Source organism: Cyrtonyx montezumae, unplaced genomic scaffold (assembly GCF_038088225.1).
Source record: "Cyrtonyx montezumae isolate F1298 unplaced genomic scaffold, pur_monq_1.0 scaffold_8, whole genome shotgun sequence".
Lineage (NCBI taxonomy): Eukaryota > Metazoa > Chordata > Aves > Galliformes > Odontophoridae > Cyrtonyx > Cyrtonyx montezumae.
In genome coordinates this window covers 90,922,395-90,943,366 of record NW_027072089.1, presented here as the reverse complement: position 1 = coordinate 90,943,366, position 20,972 = coordinate 90,922,395, and the positions used below count along the sequence as shown (strand labels likewise).

At 39.9% G+C, this 20,972-nt stretch overlaps 1 protein-coding gene across 1 annotated transcript in view; it reads left to right on the top strand.

Moving 5' to 3' along the window:
- Positions 1-20,972, top strand: part of ADCY1 (adenylate cyclase 1) — a 185,625-nt gene that overhangs the window by 21,939 nt on the left and 142,714 nt on the right. Inside the window, exon 2 of the mRNA XM_065753079.1 lies at positions 13,746-13,895. Coding sequence (XP_065609151.1) covers positions 13,746-13,895 — 150 coding nt within the window. The remainder of the gene's footprint in view (positions 1-13,745; positions 13,896-20,972) is intronic.

The following is a 20,972-nucleotide window of genomic DNA, read 5'->3' as shown; positions in this document are numbered from 1 at the left end:
TGGCAGAGAGTGTGGGAAGCTATGGAGATGTGCATAGAGTAGTGGGCACCTCTGGTGGTTTGGAACTTTACATCTGAACAACTGCAGAATCCTGAAATACTGGTAGAATTTTTGGAACTGGTGTGCTGTTTCCCTGGCAGTTCTAGAGAGGCACAAATCACTGCAGCATGCTGGGACCTGGCCCATGCCTACCAATCTCAGTTCAACACTATTCAGCATCCTCAAGGAGAAGAGAATGGTCCCACCTGGAACCTCTGGCCCAAAGCCTCAGGGCAGACTTGAGATTTTGAAGTTTTGAAAGTCAAGGATACAGAAAATTCAAGGCCCTCTATACTCCAACTGAAAAGAGATACTGTCAGTGGAGATATTTGATCCAAGCAGCTTCAGAAGTGTTTGGCACTGAAGCACCCCTATTGCCTGTTCTGAGCTGTATGCCCAAAGGGAGGGTCCACTTCACACATAATTCAACTGATGTTACATGGAGTAAGTGGATCGCACTGATCACACAAAGACTCAAATAAAGAATCCCAGTCATCTAAGAATCTTGGAATGATTATGGACTTGCCCAAAGGCAAAGATTTTGTAATATCACCAAAGGAGGAGGTGACATGGACTGATGAAGCCCTGCTGGATAATAAACTGCCAGAAAATGAGAAGAAATATGTTTTGTTCATTGATGGGTCCTGTTGCATTGTGGGGAAGTATCAGAGGTGGAAGACTGCTGAGTCCTATATAGCAAGTTGTAGACGTTTCTGAAGGAAAAGGAGAATCCATCCGTCTTTAGACATTGCTGAACAAGAGAAGTGGTCAGTGTTCTAACTCTGCACTGAATCCTGGACGGTTGCAGATGCTATATGGAGATGAATAGAACAATGAAACAAATGTAACCTATTGGGGGTTAGACTTGACCATGGATGCTATTGAGCCATATTCTGGGTGCATATGGTGGGTAATGTGGAACGATAGGGAAATTGGTTGTGTACCTCAAGGTGATTTGATGCTGGGTGAGAACAGTCAGTAACTTGAATTGTACGATGGTAAATTTCTGTGTAATACAGCATGTTGTCTTTATTATGGTTGTTATATGTCTTTTTAATAGTATTACACTAAGAACCACTGAACAATCTCTGATGTAACCAGAACTACCATCAGCATGCAGTAACACAATATTGTGAGTGACCCCTCCTGCACTGAAGGACCATTATGACATATGGAGACCAAAGTTATGAACTGTATGAACACCACGGACAATACATGGATGGCCCATAGAATATAGTAATAGTATATGTGTGTATATATATAAAGAAGCAAGACAGGTGATGGTAATTAGTTAGAATGGGTAGAAATTTTGAAACCTGGGTATGATGTAAATGTTATAGGAGTGGATATTGTTTTAATTTTCACCTGGGACAGCACTGTTTCTCTTCAGATTGTCTGGTATGATGGTATATTTTGGTTTTAGGAGAAAAACAATGTTCATAACACACCAATATTTGTTTTTTTTTTTGTTTTATTTCCTCCCCCATTCCACTGGGAAGGTGTGGAAGGAGAGAATGACTGCATGGTGCTTAGCCACTTAGAGGTTGAAATCAGGTTAGACCACAACAGATAGCAAAAGAGTAACAGCCCCTCTGTCATTCTCAACCACTAAAAACAAACAAACAACAACAACAACAAAAACAACTCTCTTAAACAGTGTACTACTTTTTCTCTGAATTTGGCATCATATCAGTAATTATTATGCTCATGTTATCTTTATCTCATTTCCTGTGCTGAGTAGGCATGTTTCAATTCCTTTCCTACTGTTAGATTTTCCCTTCTACCCCATTCATTCATCCTCTTCTTAAAATATGTTTTCTTCTTGTTCTATTACTGTCCTTTGTGTGGTGGTTGTTTAAAGCTTTTATTTATTACTGCTGTTCACCTCAATGCAAAAACATTGGATTGACAATCATAGTATCATGACTTTTCCAAGTCCTTTCTTTTTTTTCCTTCATTCAAATAATAATGCATAAAATAGAACCTGAAAACCTACAGAGATTACATAAAGACCACAACATCAAAGAAGTTTTTTATCACATTCATCATATTTTTTTAAAAGCATCCTGTAGCTCAAAAATTTAGCATATCATCCTTTCTAGCATCCTTTATCCCACAGTGAAATGCATATGAATCACTATGGAATATTACCCAGAATTCCCAATCATAGAATTATGCTTGAATATTTCAGTGCACTCAGAATGTTTTAATCATTCAGTGTGAAGATTTTCCCATAATAAACTTGATTTTCAGGAGCAGTAATTGTGTATTTTTGCTCCATCCCAGGAGATGTTCAAGCCTTGTCTGAATGGGCAACTTAGTACCTAATTTATTGGTTGGTAAGTCTGCCCTCCAGCAGAGGAATTGGGACTAGATGATCTTTGAGTTCCCTTAGAACCCAAGACATTCTGTGATACTATGAAAACCAGGAGAGTTCTGTTTTTTTGGTTCATAGGTTCATGAGGTTGGAAAGGACCTACAAGATCATCTAGTCCAACCATCCTCCTATCACTATCCCTACCCAACTACTAAATCAAATCCCTTAGCACCTCATCTAAATGCTTCTTGAACAGCGCTAGGGATGGTGCCTCAACCACCTCCCTAGGCAGGCCATTCCAGTGCCTGACCACTCTTTCAGAAAAAAAATGTTTCCTCAGGTCTAATCTAAATCTTCTCCGGCGCAACTTGTGGCCATTCCCTCTCGTCCTGTCATTATTTATCAGGGAGAAGAGGCCCACCCCCTCCTCAACACAACCCCCCTCAGGAAGTGGTAGAGTGCAATAAGGTCTCCTCTGAGCCTCCTCTTCTCCAGACTAAACAATCCCAGCTCCCTCAGCCGCTCCTCCTAAGACTTGTGCTCCAGACCCCTCACCAGTTTTGTTGCCCTTCTCTGAACACGCTCCAGGGCCTCAATGTCCTTCTTGTAGTGAGGGGCCCAAAACTGAACACAGTACCCGAGGTGCGGCCGTACCAGAGCTGAGTACAGGGGGATGATCACCTCCCTGCTCCTGCTGGCTACACTATTTCTAATACAGGCCAGGATGCTGTTGGCCTTCTTGGCCACCTGGGCACACTGCCGGCTCATGTTAAGCTGAGCATCAACCAACACCCCCAGGTCCTTTTCCTCTCTACATTCTTCAAGCCATTCTGCCTCAAGCCTATAGCATTGCATGGGGTTATTGTGGCCAAAGTGCAGGACCCGGCATTTGGCCTTATTGAACCTCATCCCATTGAGCTCAGCCCAGCTATTCAGCCTATCCAAATCCCTCTGAAGGGCCTCCCTACCCTCAGGCAGTTTGACACATCCTCCCAACTTGGTGTCATCTGCAAACTTACTGAGGGTACACTCAATCCCTTCATCTAGGTCATCAATAAAGATATTAAACAAGATGGGCCCCAAAACTGACCCTTGGGGGACACCACTCGTAACAGGACGCCAGCTAGACTTAACTCCATTAACCACTAAATCTAAATTGGTCCTAAATCTTTAGAATTTTTTTGACTTTTCTTTAAATCGTTGACCGATGAATTAAACTATTACATAGAGGAATAATCTCTTATTTTCTTAATAACTTTCTCAAGTGTAAATGGGACTATATGGAAACTGCTGAATCACGGCCTGAACCACTGATTGGTCACCTGAGGTGAGCATCAAGTCAGCCATGGGCCCACAGGTGAAGGTTATATACCTGTGTGATTGGAAGGGGTGGAGCCTGGCTCCACCTCTCCCAAACCCCATTTAAGGGCTGACCACCACCAGGGAAGGATTTTTTCTCAGAGATCCCTCCTATGTGCAGTTTCCTGTGTGCCTTGTCATCTTAAAGGGGAGCCATCTTCTTTTGTGTATTATTTGTGTACTGTCTATATAGACCTACTCAAATACGCCATCATCTATACTATTTCTTTTAAAGTACTCTCCTTGGGAGTTATTTATCCCATGTGGGACTGGAAGTATATTTCTCTAAATCTTCCATCATTTTATTGCTTGATCAGTTGCTTGCTGACAGTTTATAACTGGATTTTCTTTGCAAAAATAACTTTCAAAGTTGAACCTGGAAATAGCTAATCTTTTATATCTTCTCTGTTAAATTATTGTTTTCCAACTTTGTGAATATTAAAGCTTTCAAGTGCCAGCAGTGAAAGAAGATACCACAGATTAAATGTACATGCAGAGCAAAAATGTTATTATCTGCAGAGGCAGGTTATTGTAAAGCTTGTCTTGCAAGCTGTGAAGCACAACAGGAAAAGAGTAAATGGATTCAATCTAGTAGAACATAGTTTCTTAAAGGCAAACACTTATATGTTTTAAGGACGTTTGATCAGAAGTGATGTAATTTACCAACTGCTTCAAATATCCACATGGAGAGGAGAAAAGAGACATGAGGATATTTACTAGGTCTAGCAGGAAATCTATCTGTCAGAAAGGAAAACTTTTAATCCTAATGCAGTCATATTTTCACATAGCAGTACACAGGCAGCCAGAGCAACAGCATATGCAGATATCTTCTTTTTATTTTTGCCTGATTTCATTTATCAGAAAAAGAACCAGTTTTTTTCTGAGGTGAGTAGGAATGAAGGCTTTACAGTATAGTCATTCATTTTAATTTGCAGATGAATTATTAGAAAACTTGTGTATACTTCTAGATCTAGAACTTCTAGTTCTCTTATAGTAACAAGAAGAAATTTGAGGTCTGTTGCTTCATATAAGAAAAGTGGACATAACACTACCTGGGTCAGCATAATTAATTCAGATTTGCTCTACATGTTCTAAAGTAGTGCATTTCAACATCATTTCCTAACGATGAATTCATTATAGTATAATATTTGGACAGCTGCTTGAATGTACCTTGTACTGGTTTTCTCATCTATGATATAACTGCAATCATGCCTAAAACTGATGTACAATGCCTTGAGAGTCTGCTTGTAGCTGTGGCTATCTCCCATATACTCAGTCAAGTTTTGAAAAAGTCCTCTGAATCTAAATTGAAAAAAAAAAATAATTCAAAGAAGTAGCTTGTGTACAGCACAGGAGAGCAACATTTCAGTACCAGAGAGATGGTGTGGCGTCTTTGCAGCATTTGTAACCTTACCTGGGATAATATTTTGTCCCTGGTGTCACAGCTCCTGCACTTGTCAAGAATGACGTGGAAGACCCATATTTTGTGATCAGTTCTGTTACTGACCAGCAGAATGACTACTTTCTGACTAAGGCTCAGTTTTCCGTCACTATATGTTGGCAGAGTTTTGTATAGGTGCCCTTTGAAAACTAAAGCTGAATAAGGAGAAATCATTAGGGACAATATGGGAGTGCAGTACAGCTATCTATACATGTAGGAGTTTAATACAGTTACCAGTATTCAGTAGACTGGTTTCTGTAAGAAGTGCTCTATGGAGTATGTTTTATGGTTAATAGCATAACAAGTCATGCCACAGGAGCATGAGGCAGAGCTGATGGCACAGTCAGCTGTGAAACAAACATGGCTGGGAACCTATAATGAACCTGTTGCACTCAGACTAGGCTCTCTTCTTCCTGTGTTATTACAGAAGCTGTCTAAAAATTTAGTGCTCTTTGCTGAACTGATGTCATGGCCTCATTTTATGTTTTTGACAGGTGTACAATAGATAATAAATGCTTCCTGTCTACAGCAGTCAGGAACCAGAGTGAGGCTGCTACAAGCCATTTCTCAGCCATGCATAGGACTCAAAGGTAGAAAAATTTCATTTAAGATCTGAAGGACCAGTTGCCTAGCAACTCTAGTCCCATAAAAGGCTTAAAACTAGCTTGGATTGTGTAGACCCTCAGGTCATTATTTTTATATATTTAGATATTGCAGCTTTTAAAGAAAACTGTATGCATTGAGATGTTCTGATGGATTATTGTGTGGGAACAAGTCTTGGTATCACATGCTGTATACAGTAAATGCAAACAGCTTTCTGTACTATGCTGTAATTCCACAACGTAGCATCATGCTAACGAATGCAAAAAGGGGAGAGAGCTGCACATTTTTGTTTGATGCAGAACAGTTTCAGAGACTCATCACCTGTCAAAGAACATGTAAAAATAAATAAAAATAAGCAGGCCAAGAATCTCTATAGAAATTATTTCAAATTACTTTTGTGATGTATTCATTTCTGGTTGCTAGAAAGTATTTTTAATACTTCAGAACAATTGCAGTGACCAAAAAAATTCCCCAAACCATGACAACCCACTCCCAAGCACTGACTGAGAACTTGTTTATTTTATGGTGACTTGCAATCCACTATTAGAAGAGTGTAAGAGCAAACTCAGGAAAGAAACATAAGAAACATTTGCTTCTCTCAGCACAAAGCAGTTTATGGGATATGACATGTAAGCTAATTTTCAGGAATATTTTGACTTTTTTTCTGGGAAGATCATTGTGTCAGATTTTCTCAGATGGAAGTGACTGAGACCTTACAATTACATTTAAGGTGGTGTATGATCCTGCTGTGGACCTGTTATGCTCAAGTGTAATACTATGATACAACAGCAAGAGAAAACTACACCTGAAATATCACTCTATCATATATAGCAGACTTTCATAGCTTCTCTTTAAGTGAAAAACCATGCAAATCAGCCAGTTCTCATGTGCTCATATGCTCAACTAATTTTTAATGTGTGATTAATAAACAACATTGTGGATGAATGGGTAGTTGTTTTGGCTTCACTTGTAATATTCTTCAGATATTTGTTCTGTCCAGAATAGCACCAGTACTTCTATTGGCTTTGGAGAGAGTTTCTTGATGTGTGCAGTTAGTTTTCTATAATATCTGGCTTAATAAATGGAAATATTTCTAATGTGAAACTGAACTTGGCTTAATAGATACAAATATGATAGGAAATTATTTTTTTTTCACAAGGAGTGATGAGGTATTGGAACAGGCTACCCAGGGAAATGATGATGTCACTGTCCCTGGAAGTTTTCAAGAAAAAGGTTGGTGTGGCTGTCAGGGACATAGATTAGTGGGTATGGTGGTATGGGACTAGATGATTTTAATTGTCTTTCTCAACCTTAAAAATTCTATCGTTCTATTAAAATGATTACATACTCAAATCACAAATATGTATTAGTACGTAGGTAATGTACAGAAACATGTTGCAGTGACAAATTATGTAATTTTCTTCTTTTTTTTTTTTTTTGTTTGTTTTTTGTATTCCTGAAGGGCAACAGTCCAATATTATACTTGACTAGCTTCAAATGTAACAGCTGTAGTTGGACCAGGCATTACTAATAGAATACTGTTATGTGTTTAGGACTCTTTTTTGGACTCAGTTTGCACTTCAGTACTAGCACTTGCTATACAGTCGTGACACACAACCATTTTCATCCATCACTGATGATGGATTCCTTCCATGTTTGCTGCTGCTTGTTCATCTGTAAAACAGTGTTATGATCACATGAATGAGAAAATTAATGGCTTGAAATATTGATGTTGATGCTAGACTGAATTTAATTGTCAGTAATACCCTCTTAGGATATGCTGTAGATCCAGAAAGGGGGTTGAATAGAAAAGTAAACCATGGAGAATAGCATAACAGATTTTTTTCTTAGCGAGTGGCATAAAACATCTAGGACAAAAAATAGTGGATGAAGAGAAGATCGTTTATTAAGAAAAAAAAGAATTGTTTGACTGACTTGTCTGGTACTAGGGCATGCTTTTTGAGATGCAGTCAAGAGCTAAGGAGCAGTTCTCTGCCACTAAAGCAAAAGAAGAAAGCAAATGTAGTAATTGAGTGTTCTCAAAAGACTGCAAAGTGAGTTGAGTGAATTACTGAAGACAGCCATGTCAAGATCAAGAATCATTTGCATGTTCTCTTCTATGCAATCTTGTGCTGTAAATAAAGCACTGGTATAATGGTAACAATTACAGTAATAGGGAAAAGAGAAATGATTTTTATTTAAATCTATGAAAGGTTTTGTTTGTGATATCTACAATTTTCATAAACAACACAATCTTGTTTTGCTCTTTAACAGTTCTAACAGGGGAAGCACTGACTGTTCATGACTTTCTTAGAGGTAGGCATCACAATTGACATTCCTATTGTAATGTATTTCATTGCCATATCTCTCAGACTATTTTGACAGAAAGTTACATTATCTGTATAATAGGTACAGCAGTGACACAGAAATTACTTGTAAAAGAATTCAATCAACAGAGAAAAAAACTGGCAGCAGAATTCAGGCCTTCCATACCTTTAGTCTTAACACATATCTGAAAGTTAAGACATACAGGAACAATCTTGATTTTTATTTTATTTTTTTTTCTGCAGAATTCAGCCTCTCTCCTTAATTTTATGGGATACCATGAGAGCTCATGCTGCTGAGGATCAATTGGCTATTGATATTAGCTATTCAATTAAGAGGGGCTTAATCTTGAGAGTAGTAACTATTGAAATTAGTTCTCTAATTTCACTCATATCACAAACCCAGCTTATAGAAAACAATGAAATTTCTTCTCTGGTAATTCCTATTTCTCATTTAGCCTGTTTCAATTGTGTATTTCAATATCCATTTACATGAATGTTACTTTGTAATAGTTTTTTGAGTGATGCAAAAGTCTTTTACACCTCCGTGAATTAGCCACATTAAGCAATTTTGTGATATAAACAGAAAGAAATGTTAACTCTTAGCAACTGTTCATCTCACAGCAGAATTAGGAAGCAGAGTTCTGTCAAAAGGCAAACAATGATGTGTTTTTAGAAGTTTCCACATTTCTTTGAGAGAAAGAAAGAACATGTAAGATTTCAGGTTTGACAGACTCTTTGAAGAGTCTCTCAAGTAATGGGAGATGATTATGAGAAAAAGTAGATCACTAATTGAACTCTTTGACCTCTGTGTGTCTGTGTATTTTGCATGCTTCTTACCTGCAGCATTATTTGCCCACTCCTTGATGGGATTGCTACAGTGCATGTTGAGATTCTGTACCAAACTCCTTAGCAAAACTAACTTCAGACCCAAGTCCCTCTTCCCTGACTACCTCTCTCTGTCAGAAGTGTGCCTTTGTTAATATCCACTGGAGTGAACATGCACAGTGTGAGATTCATTCACAGCAATGAAAGCCAGATAAATGTCTTTTACATTATTCTGACTAATCTGTAATCTCAGCCAGTATGAATAACAGTTTGAAAGAAATTACAATTCTGTTACATTAAATAATTTTTTTCTTCAGTAGTTAGGTAAATAGGAGATGATGGCGAAGAGCACTCTTTTTAATGCTGAGCAGTTATATGGTGAATAATATATGAAGGGCTTAAAATGAAACTCCTTGGTATTTCAGCATTTTTGGATGCTTCAATATCTCTTAAGAATGTTAGAACCTTGTATCTCAGTCTTTCCTTGAGTTATGTCAGATGATGTATATAAGTTACGTATGTATGTGTCAGTATAGGGTGACATTAATACATTAACACATTAAAATGAAAGGAACTGTGAAAGTGTCATATATTTGGAAAACTTACAGATAGAACTGCATGTAGTTTTCAACTGGGGAAAAAGTAGTAAATAAGCAAAAGTATAGCAGAAAGGAAGGAACTCATCACATGAGACAGACTGCCCTACTTTCTTGTCACATTTTGAAATCTATTAATCTTTTACTTGCTTTATTTCTGGCCCTGCAGGCCAGAGCTGACAGCAAACTCTGTTTTATCTTAAACTACTCAAAGCATACTGGATCTTACCCTGCTGAGTCTGAAAGTGGTTGCATGATTACAGCAATCCACCATTTACTCCAGTCCAGGTGATCAACATTATGGGAGAGAAATAATAACTATCTCAGAACAGCAGACAGATTGCTGAAATATGACTTGCATCCAGCTGAAGGCTATTAAATCAAGTTGGTTATGCTTAATTTTTCTAGAAGTAATTATTTTGTAAGTTACTCTTATATGTAAAGGTAGTATTCAGAACACTATTAACAGCTGCTTTGTATATGGGCAGTATCAAGCAGTCTCATTGTCTATAACTCCTGATTATTCATTCTTTGCTCGCTGTCTACTCACTCTGAATATGGGCTTCACAAAACCTTTCTATATTTATTCCATTGCACATTTAAGAATTAACTTTACTATGTACTTTTGTCACTATATTTTAGCATAGAATACAGGGCTAAGGTGAGTGCAGCAGCACTCATGTCTCCAAAAATAGGGTTCAAGTGGAATTTTTACAGAAATTTCAATTTACTGGTTTTTAACTTCTGTTGAAAATTGATATGTCTCAAACAGATTTATGTGTTGAAGCAAAATAAAGCACAGTAAGAACTGCAAACTGTTTATGCTGGTATATATAATGAAACAATCTGCTTGTATACTTTTCATCTTAAAATTTTTACATGTATATTAACTGAAGAGAAATAAAGTACTGATGATAGACATAGATTTTTTTTATTGTTACAGGGTATCATTAGATTTTGTGCTGGTGAGAAGGTTTGAAGGGAAGCTGTTGATATTCTCTTAGTTTATAACTACAAAGTATGAAGAAAGAAGTGATGCAAAGGAACACAGTGATCAAGGATCAGGATAAGGCTGAAGTACTTAATGCCTTCTTTGTCTCAGTCTTTAGTAGTAAGACTAGTTGTTCCCTGGACACACAGCCGCCTGTACTGGGAGATAGGAATGAGGAACAAGATAGGCCCTGCGTAATACGTGAGGAAATGGTTTAGGACCTGCTTCAAAAGCTGGACAAGTCCATGGGGACAAACTGACTGTACCCTAGAGTGCTGAGGGAGTTGGTGGATGTGGTTGCCAAGCCATTTTCCATCATCATTCAACAGTCCTGGCTAACAGGAGTGGAGAATAGCAAATGTGATGCCCATCTTCAAAAAGGGCCGGAAAGATGTTCTTGGTAGCTACAGATCTATCAGTCTCATGTCAGTGCTAGGGAAGGTTATGGAACAGATAATCTCAAGAGCCATCATGGATCAATTAAAGGTCAACCAAGGAATCAGGCTCAGTCAGCATGGGTTCATGAATAGTAGATTCTGCTTGACAAACTTGATATTCTTTTATGACAAGGTGGCCTGCTTAATTACTGTTGATGTGGTTTACCTGGACTTCAGTAAAGCCTTTGACACTGTCCCCCACAACATCCTCATGGAGAAGTTTTCTGCCCATGGCTTGGATGGGCATACACTCTGATGGGTGGAACACCGGCCAGGCCCAAAGAGTTGTGGTCAGTGGAATTAAATACACTGGGGTGGCAAGTCACGAGCAGTATCCCCCAAGGCTTAGTACTGGGGCTGCTCTATATCTTAATGAGGAGACTGGATGTACCCTCAGTAAGTTCAGGGACAACACCAAGTTTTCTGTTGATCTGCCGAAGGGTAGAAAGGCACTACGGAAGGACCTGGGTAGACTGGATCGATGGGCCAAGGTTAACAGCGTGAGTTTCGATAGGGCCAAGTGTCAGATTCTGCATTTTGGTCACAACAAACTCAGGCAATCCTACAGGGTTGGGGAGGAGTGGCTGGAAAGCTACCTGACAGAAAGGGACCTTGGTGTACTGATGAAAAGTCAGCTGAATATGAGTCAGCAGTGTGCCCAGGTGTCCAAGATTGCCAATGGCAGCCTGCTTGTATCAGGAATGTTATGGTGAGCAGGACTAGGGAAGTAATCCTCCCCTTGTACTCATCACTGGTGAGGCCCTGCCTTGAGTACTGTGTTCAGTTTTGGGCACCTCAGTACAGAAAGGACATGGAGGTGCTGGAGCAGGTCCAAAGAAGGGCAACAAGGCTGGTGAAGGGCTTGGAGAATATGCCCTATGAGGAATTACTGAAGAAACTGAAGCTGTTTAGTCTGGGGAAGAGGAAGGTGAGGGGAGACCTTATTCTTCTCTTCAAATGCCTGAAAGGGAATGGCAACAAGAGTGGGGTTGGAAATGGCTTCAAGTTGTGCCAGGTGAGGTTTAGGTTAGATATCAGGGAAAACTTTACTGAGAGGGTTGTTAAGTTAAGCACTGGAACAGACTTCCCAGGGAGGTGGTTGAGACACTATCCCTGAATCAGTTTAAAAACTGCCTGGATGTGGAGCTCAGGGACATGATTTAAAGGAGGGTTGTTAGAGTTAGGGCAGTATGGTTAGGTTGAGGTTAGACTTGATGATCTTGAAGGTCTTTTCCAACCTAAGCAATTCCATGGTTCTGTGATTTAAGATAGAGGAACTGTGATTGAAAATATGGAGAGCCTGTACATAGGGAATCTTCAGTTCGCCTCTTCATACTGAGATCATACAAGATGAATACTGCCATTAACTACACATGACAAATATTTTTCTTATCTTTGTTTGATGAATGCTAGTAAGAATTTACTACAATGATGCGAGTGATTTTAGTTTTAAAAAAAATTGATTTTGATTTCCACATAGCAGGACTCATTGTGCAGTGCAAATATCAGTGGGCCTCTCTTCAACTTACACTAGCAAGGCATACAACTGTAGAGTTGTACTAGTTTGAATCATACACTTTGAAATTAGAAATATGTCATTTATATAGTCTTAGTGAACAATTCTAGTTGCACAGGATTTTCACATATTACTGTAATGTCTTTCTTTGTTCTTATTATGCTCCACCTTTGCCAGTTAAAGTGCCAACTGAGTTCTGAAATTTTGGAAATTAATAAGTCCCATGAATCCTTATCAAGATTCTTTGGTAGTTACTGTGGTAAATATGGTGAATAAGATTGAAAAGACAGTAAGTAAATAGAACATATTGCTCCCTTTCAAAATAAACACTACTTTGCAAAATTTACCATCTAAAGATACTTAGGTAATATGAGTTTTCATTAACATCATTATTCTATAAAAACATCAAGGTTTCATATATCAAATATGAAGTGAGAAATTTGGATGGGACTGTCTCGAATAAGGAGGTGATGTTCAGGCTAGTGCTGAGTTATTTACATTAGTTTAACTTTTTACATATGGTAAAAATACTTAAAATAATTACTGAATTGTCCTTCTGATTTTGTATTTAGGTGTTGTTCATCAAAGTACTACTTATAGGAATAATTCCAAAATTAATTTGTTCACAGCATACCTGTAAGTGTAGGCTTCTGTAAATTGTGCAAGCACTTTGTGCATCATGTGAAAACACTTGGCATCTTCTAGGAGGTACTGCACACAATAGCATCGACAATATTTTGGGAAGACTTCTCAAGAAAATATAGTGCCTTTTCTAACAGTGTAAATGTGGACAGAAAATATTTTCCACGTGCAAAGTGTACAATATGAAAGCTTGGAATACCTAGGAATAGACTTTGAAATAGTTACAGATGTTGATACTGCCTACTACTACTGATACTGTTGATACTTCTCAAATGTAAAAAAAGGACAATAATTTCTCTAAATTGTAAAGTCATAGGAAAATAGTTTCTGTCTTGTGAGCAGCATGCAGTTAAGCAAATGCTGAAATACATTCTTACCAGATGGACTGATGACAGAACTGATGCTGAATGAAATTAATAACCTAACAATTATCATAAGAAAAACTAAACTCAGCAATAAGAAATTCTGTATTGTGCAATATTGCCTATCTGGAGTTCCTCTGCAGTTGGAATATGTGAAGGAATTTCAATGACACATTTAGCAAGGCAGAATTTTTAAAGAGGGTTATTTTGTTTCAAATTTATTTTGCTGAGTAGTAATGTAAAATAAATCTGTATTTTAATACATTCATTTATTTTTTTCTTCCTTACAGCTTGTGGCCAATGCAATCCTTTTTGTCAGTGTAAATTTGTATGGGGTCTTTGTGAGGATTTTGACAGAAAGGGCTCAGAGGAAGGCGTTCCTTCAGGCCAGGAACTGCATAGAGGACAGGCTGAGGCTGGAGGATGAAAATGAAAAACAGGTCAGTTTTTTCCTTTTCTGTTTTTTTTCTGAGATTGTTATAGTTCCATGAATCACAGGTCAGGACATTGCCCCTAAGTGAATGGTAGGGAGTGTGTACACTTCATCTATGAAAAAAACATGCTGTCTCCTATGCTTTATCTATTCCTCCCTACAACACACATATTCTTTGCATTTAGTCACATTTTTTTTCTCTTCATGGATATTATTGGGTTTGTGTTAGATATGCTGTGAAAGTTTCTCTCCTGTCTGTATGTTATGTCCAGTTTACATTTAAAAAATATAAGAATAAAAGATGTCTCTATGCCATGTGGAGATATGTTCCAATCAAACTTGGAGACAGTGAGAAAAACTACTGTACTGCAGATCTTTCTGTTCACATGATACTTCCAGATTCAAATCTTCAGTCTATCAAAATCTGTTCATTCTGAAAACTTTGTTCAAATCTTTTTTTTTTTTTGTCTATGTGACAACAGAGGTCCACACTAGACTAAATACATAGGTTCTCTGAAAGTAATAGCTCCTATTTATTTCCATGGAAACTACAACAGTTATAAAGAGCACAGTAACATTATTTGCTAAAGCAAATTCTCAGCTACAACACACTATTTCTCAATGCAGTAACTACCATGAGCTATATGCTTTCACCAGTGATGAACAAGAGTCTGCATGTCGTGCTTTTAAAAGATCTGCACTAGCATGTGTCACTACTATTGTCACTATTGCTGAAGCACACTGCCCACCACCTCGCTGTGCTGACATCCCCACATTTGGTCTCCATAAGCATTCAGCAAGCACCAGAGAATGTCTCTGAGTGCAAGGTTTTCCACATGGAGGACTTAAACACCTTTGAATTACAGAATCACAGCATCACTCAGGTTTGGAAATGACCCTAAAGATCATCAAGTCCAACTGCAGCCCAACCATACTACCCTCACTCTAACAACTCTCTTCTAAATCATATCTCAAGGCATAACATCCAAATAGCTCTTAAACATATCCAGGGACAGTGACTCAACCACCTTCCTGGGGAGCCTATTCCAGTGTTTAACAACACTTCTTTAATGTCCAACCTAAACTTACCCTGGTGCAACTTGAAGCCATTTCCCCTTGTCCTGTCACCAGTGAGAAGAGACCTGTCACTGTCTCACTGTAAGCACCTTTCAGATACTGGAAGAGAGCAATAAGGTTTCCCTCCCCTCAGCCTCCTTTTACCCAGACTGAACAGCCCCAACTCCCTCAGCTTCTCCTCATAGGGCTGATTCTCCAAGCCCTTCACAAGCTTTGTTGCCCTTCTTTGGACCTGCTCCAGTACCTCCACATCTTTTTTGTACTGAGGTGCCCAAAACTGAACACAGTACTCAAGGTGAGGCCTCACCAATGCCTATTACAGAGGCAGGATGACTTTCCTAGTCCTGCTCACCACACCATTCCTGATACAAGCCAGGATGCCATTGGCCTTTTTGGTCACCTGGGCACGCTGCTGTCTCATATTCAGCTGACTGTCCACTAGTACACCAAGGTCCCTTTCCATCAGGCAGCTATCCAGCCACACCTCCCCAAGCCTGTAGGGTTACCTGGGGTGTCATCAGAGAAAACAGCCAGAGACATGACATGCACCAATATGGTTAAACCATGACCTCTTTATTACCTGGACAGCCTTATTCTTATAGTGTTTAAGACAGGAGTGTATAGAAAATAGCACACAATCATTGGCAGAGAGCCTTGAGAAAAACAACTCTTAAAAACACTCATGGCAGTTAACAGTTCTGCAAAATGCATCCTGGAGGAGGTAACTTTTGTTTGTGATCTGCAAAGTCTCTGCCGAAGATCAGCTCCATGAATCGTTCCAAGCCATGCACTCTTCCTCCAATTAGGGTCTGCCATCCCACAGCTTACTTGATCTTGTTTTCCTTTTCATCTAGAAGTGTCTTTGATTCTCAACCTTCCTTTCTCATGCTGTTTATCCTGTTCCACAGCTTCTGCTCTAAATACACTTCCTTTTATTCCCACACTGGGGTTGTGACCAAAATGCAGGACCTGACACTTGGCCCTATTAAAACTCAAGCTGTCAACCTTGGCCAGACCTATTGATCCAGTCTATCCCAGTCCCTCTGTAGTGCCATTCTCTTCCCCTCTGGCAGATCAACACTCCCTCCCAACTTGGTGTCATCTGCAAACTTACTGAGGGTACACACAACCCCCTCATCAAGATCATCAGTGAAGGTGTAAAACAGAAGTGGCCCCAAGCACTGAGCCCTGAGGGACACTGCTTGTGACTGGCTGCCAACTGGATTCAGCTTTATTGACCACAGCTCTGGGCCTGGCCATCCAGCCAGTACTTCACCCAGCGGAGCATATGCCCATCCAGATCACAGGCAGCCAGCTTCTCCATGAGAATGTTGTGGGAGATAGTGCCAAAGGCCTTACTGAAGTCCAGGTAGACCACATCGACCCCCTTACCCTCATCCAGTAAGTGGGTCACCTTGTCATAGAATGAAATCAGGTTTGTCAGACAGGATCTACCGTTTGTAAACCCAAGCTGACTGGGCCTGATCCCCTGGTTGACCTTTAATTGGTCCACAATGGCTCCTGAGATTATCTGTTCCATAACCTTCCTGGGCACCAAGGTGAGACTGATAGGTCTGTAGCTACCAGGACCATCTTTCTGGACCTTTTTGAAGATGGGTGTCCCATTTGCCAGCCTCCAGTCTGCTGGGACATCCCCAGTTAGCCAGGACTGACGAAAAATGATGGAGAGTGGCTTGGCAACCACGTCTGCCAACTCCCTCAGCACTCCAGGGTGCAACCCATCTGGCCCCATGGACTTGTGAGCATTCAGCTTTTGGAGCAGGTTCAAAACTATCTCATCATGGGATCATGCGGGGCTTACTCTGTTCACCATCCCTATCTACCAGCACAGGGGGCTGTGTTCCCAGGGAGTAACAAGTTTTACTTTTAAAGACTGAGGCAAAGAAAGTATTAAGTATCTCAACCTTATCCTGATCCTTGGTGGCCAAGTTGCCCTCAGCATCCAACAAGGGATGGAGATTCTCCCTAGCCTTCCTCTTGCTGTTGATGTATTATAAAAACATTCATTGTTTTCCTTTACCTTAGTGGCCAAGTTCAGTTCTTGCTGTGCTTTGGCTTCTCTAATTTTCTCCCTGCACAGCTTCACTACATACCTGTAATCATCATAAGTAGCTTGCCCACTCTTCCAGAGACCATAAACTTTTTTTTTGTTCTTGAGATCCAGCCAATGGTCTCTGTTCAGCCAGCCCAGCCTCTTTGCCTGTTGGCTCATCTTCTGTGACCTGGGAATGGTCAGCTCCTGCACCTTTAAAGCAACTTCCTTAAAGTATTTCCAGCCTTCCTGGGCTCTCACGCTTTCCAAAACTGCCTCCCAAGGGACCCTCTCAACCATGGTCCTAAAGAGTTTAAAGTCCGCCCTCCAGAAGTCCAAGGTGGCAGCTCTGCTGACTCCCCTCCGTGGTTCGACAAGGATCAAGAAATCTAGCATCTTGTGATCATTTTGCCCCAGACAGCCTCCAACCTTTACATCCCCCACTAGACCTTCTCTGTTACTAAACAGCAGGTCCAAGATTTTGCTTCCCCTTGTCAGCTCCCTCATCAGCTGTGTCAGGAAGTTATCTCCCACAAACTTTAGGAACCTCTGGGACTGTTCCTTATCAGCTGTATTATAACTCCAGCAGATGTCTGGGAAGTTGAAGTCCCCCACAGGAACAAGGGGGATTGACCTTGAGACCTCACTCAACTGTTTATAAAGCATCTCATCCACCTCTTCATCCTGGCTGGGTGTCCTGTAGCAGACTCTCACAGTAACATCAGCCTTATTGGCCTTTGCTTTTATTCTGATCCATAAGCTCTCAACCCAGTCATCACTATCATTAATCATTTGTTACATCACTGTAATGGATGTGCGTTTGTTTCATATGCACATCCATTACAGTATCATTTTGTCAGACTGCCCCTCTGCTGCCATCGGTCACTTGGCAACAAAATTAACAGAATATTATCAGGAAGGTTCAACCTCTACTACCATACTACCATAATGGGCCAACTTAATAAAACAGGAAGCTTTATTTTTGGAGTAGTTCTCATTTATTTCATTGACTTCTGTGGAACTGTAATAATTTATGTGAGTAGAGAAGTGGTATTCAAACCTTGTTCTAGAAGACCTCACGGTTCTCAAAATAAGTGCTTCACACACTGTCCTTCACTTCCAATTTACTGTGTTGAAATAATGTTGGTGCATAAGTAATGTTCTGATATAGATTTGGTGAACATATTTTTATGACCTGAACAAACATCTGCAGATAGATTCTTTGAACAGTTATATATGTTTCGTGTCTGCTGAAAAACAGTATTAGTGTCAAAGTTTTTAGTTTTGATTCTGGACTTTTGTAATCCAAAACAGCAGACTTTCAAAGGTATAAATGCACTAGAATTGAAATCTAATGGCAAAGAGTTGCCTAAATCCCATTTGTTCATTTGAAAACTCACTTCTGGCATCCCACATGAAAATCATACATCAGATGTTTTTTTGTTTTTTTTTCTGTATGTAAAACATTAGCAATGCGTCTGAAGCCAAGAAATCCAACAAAGTAACTTGGTATGCCAATTAGTTATATCAAGCAAGTATTCCCTTTATTACAGCACTGAGTGCATGGGGGAATCTCTCCACCAAACATGCACACCGAAGAGAAAAATGACTACACATTTAAACGCATAACCATTAATATTCATCACATTCCAAGGACATGGACAGAAATTCCAAAAGTGATTGACATCTCTGGTGATCATGGGATTAAATCTAAGAGTAAATTTCCAACTGTTAAGGTGATTGCGTTATGTCAGCAAGTCCGCCTCCTTATCTTCACGTGAATCTCCCACTGAGTTGCAAACAACAACTCTGTTTCTTCTCTGGACCCTCCATTGTGTTGTAAACAACCACCTTATCCACCACTGTCTTGTCCTTCATGGGATCACCACCGCACTGAGTTGCAAACAGCAGCTCTCTTCAGGGGTATATGCATTTCTATGGTCCCTGTGTTTCTTCCTAAAGTTACCAGTTTCCTCAAGCTATGAGGCCTGGTTTAACAAATCTATAGATTCAATCTAATTCAATTCTTTGATTCAGTCTAATCTTGTATTTTATCCATGCATATAGAAACAAGAAAGCAAATAATATTACATATTACTACTTGTCATAAATGCTCAGAGTCCAATCGGAGTTTTGGGAATATTTTATTACAATCAAAAGGTGAAAAGCAATAAGCAAGCAGCACTGGGTGTGCCGGGGAGTCTCCGCTCCACCGATGATGCACACCAAGAAGATGGTTCTCTTTTCTTTTATACAGTGTCTCATTTAAAATTCCCTCAAGTCCCCTCCTCCTTTCGGTTAATCATTTTATTCTTCTGTGCTTGCGTGGCTAGTCGCTAGGGGGTCGCACATTCCTTCAGGTTGTCTTTGGGATGAAGTCTGTTTGTCTTCCTCAGTGCCCTCTGATTCATCCCTCCTGGTTCAGCCTTGCAAGGTTTTGAGATGCTTATCTCTGCCACCCCTTGATTTGAGGAATGCCACTCCGGCTCCATCTTGCAAGGTTTTTGTGTTTGTAATGCAGATAGAGTTCTGTTCTCAGTTTATCCTTCCATGCCTTATAAGGAAATTTTACTCCTTTAAGCAATTTTCTTTGCCGATTATGATTAAGGCTAGTTTACAGTTACTGTATCGGCATCCTTGACACTGTGTCTTTTGACACGAATCACATCCACATGTTTCACAATCACATTCCAAAGATACGGACAGAAATTCCAAAGTGAGCGACATCACCAGCGGCCATAGAATTAAAGCTAAAAGTTTAGATTCAGTCCAGTTCATTTCCTTGATTGACGGGCTTGTGTTGCACCCCTGCAAAGATCAGCTCGTGAGGTCTCCTAAGAGAAGGCCGCAGGACCCCTCTATTTATTTTCCAAATTTCTCCAATATACATGACAAAGCCCTCGTGCTAGGGTTTCAGGCAAGTATCTCCTGAGATTGCTATCCCCCCCTCCCCTTTCCCTGGAGATGAGTTTCACACAAAAGAGTAACCTTCTCAGGCCATTAAGCTGCAACTTATCTCTCTTTCGTTGCCCCAGGAGATGCCTCTGCTGTGCCCGTCGAAACAAAGGATTTCCCAACCCTTACCAAGGACTTGATTTGTTCATGGCAAGCTTTGAGGCAATGACAGAAAAAATAATCTCTTACATATGTTTGTAAGTGTTAGCCTACAATTCCAGAGTAATACCTGAAGCTGAGGCACTGGACCAAACGAGCTTTAGAATGTGAATAGTTGTAATCATTCTGTTGGGATAACTATCTTCCCCTTTTTGTTATAAATTTCATCAGTAAGACCATTCTCTGCAGAGCAGGCAGTTAAGAGCAAATGTGAAGTGAATCCTTTTCCCTCTAACAGGAATTGCACTTCATTGTTCCTGTTCAGTCAGATCACCTGCACACTTCACTTTATTCCCACTACACTGTATCATAGAATCATGAAATTGTAGATTGTTAGGAATCTCTGGAAATCATCTAGTCCAATCCGCTTGCTATAGCAGGGTCCTTACAGTAGGTTACACAGGAAAAATCCAGGTGGATTTTGAATATTTCCAGGGGAGACTCCACCACCTCTCTAAGCAACCAGTTCTAGTGCTCTGTCACCCTCAAAGTAAAGAAGTTCCTTCTCACTTTAAGATAGAAATTCCTGTATTCTAGCTTGTGCCCATTGCCTTGTCACTGAGCACCATACAAAGGAACCTGGTCCCATTCCCTTGACATACCCTGTAGAAACATTTATTAAACATTGTTGGGATCTCCTCTCAGACTTATCTTCTCTAGGCTAAACAATCCCAGGCCTCAGTCTTAACGCCCACTTCATTAATTTAATGTCATTCCTTGCCCACATGCCAAGTAAGGCTTTGTCACTGCACCATGCATGGGAAAACTTTTGTTTTTGGAGTTTAACCAGGCAGGTAGCTAAGCACCATGTATTTGTTTACTCATCACCTCCTCCCACAA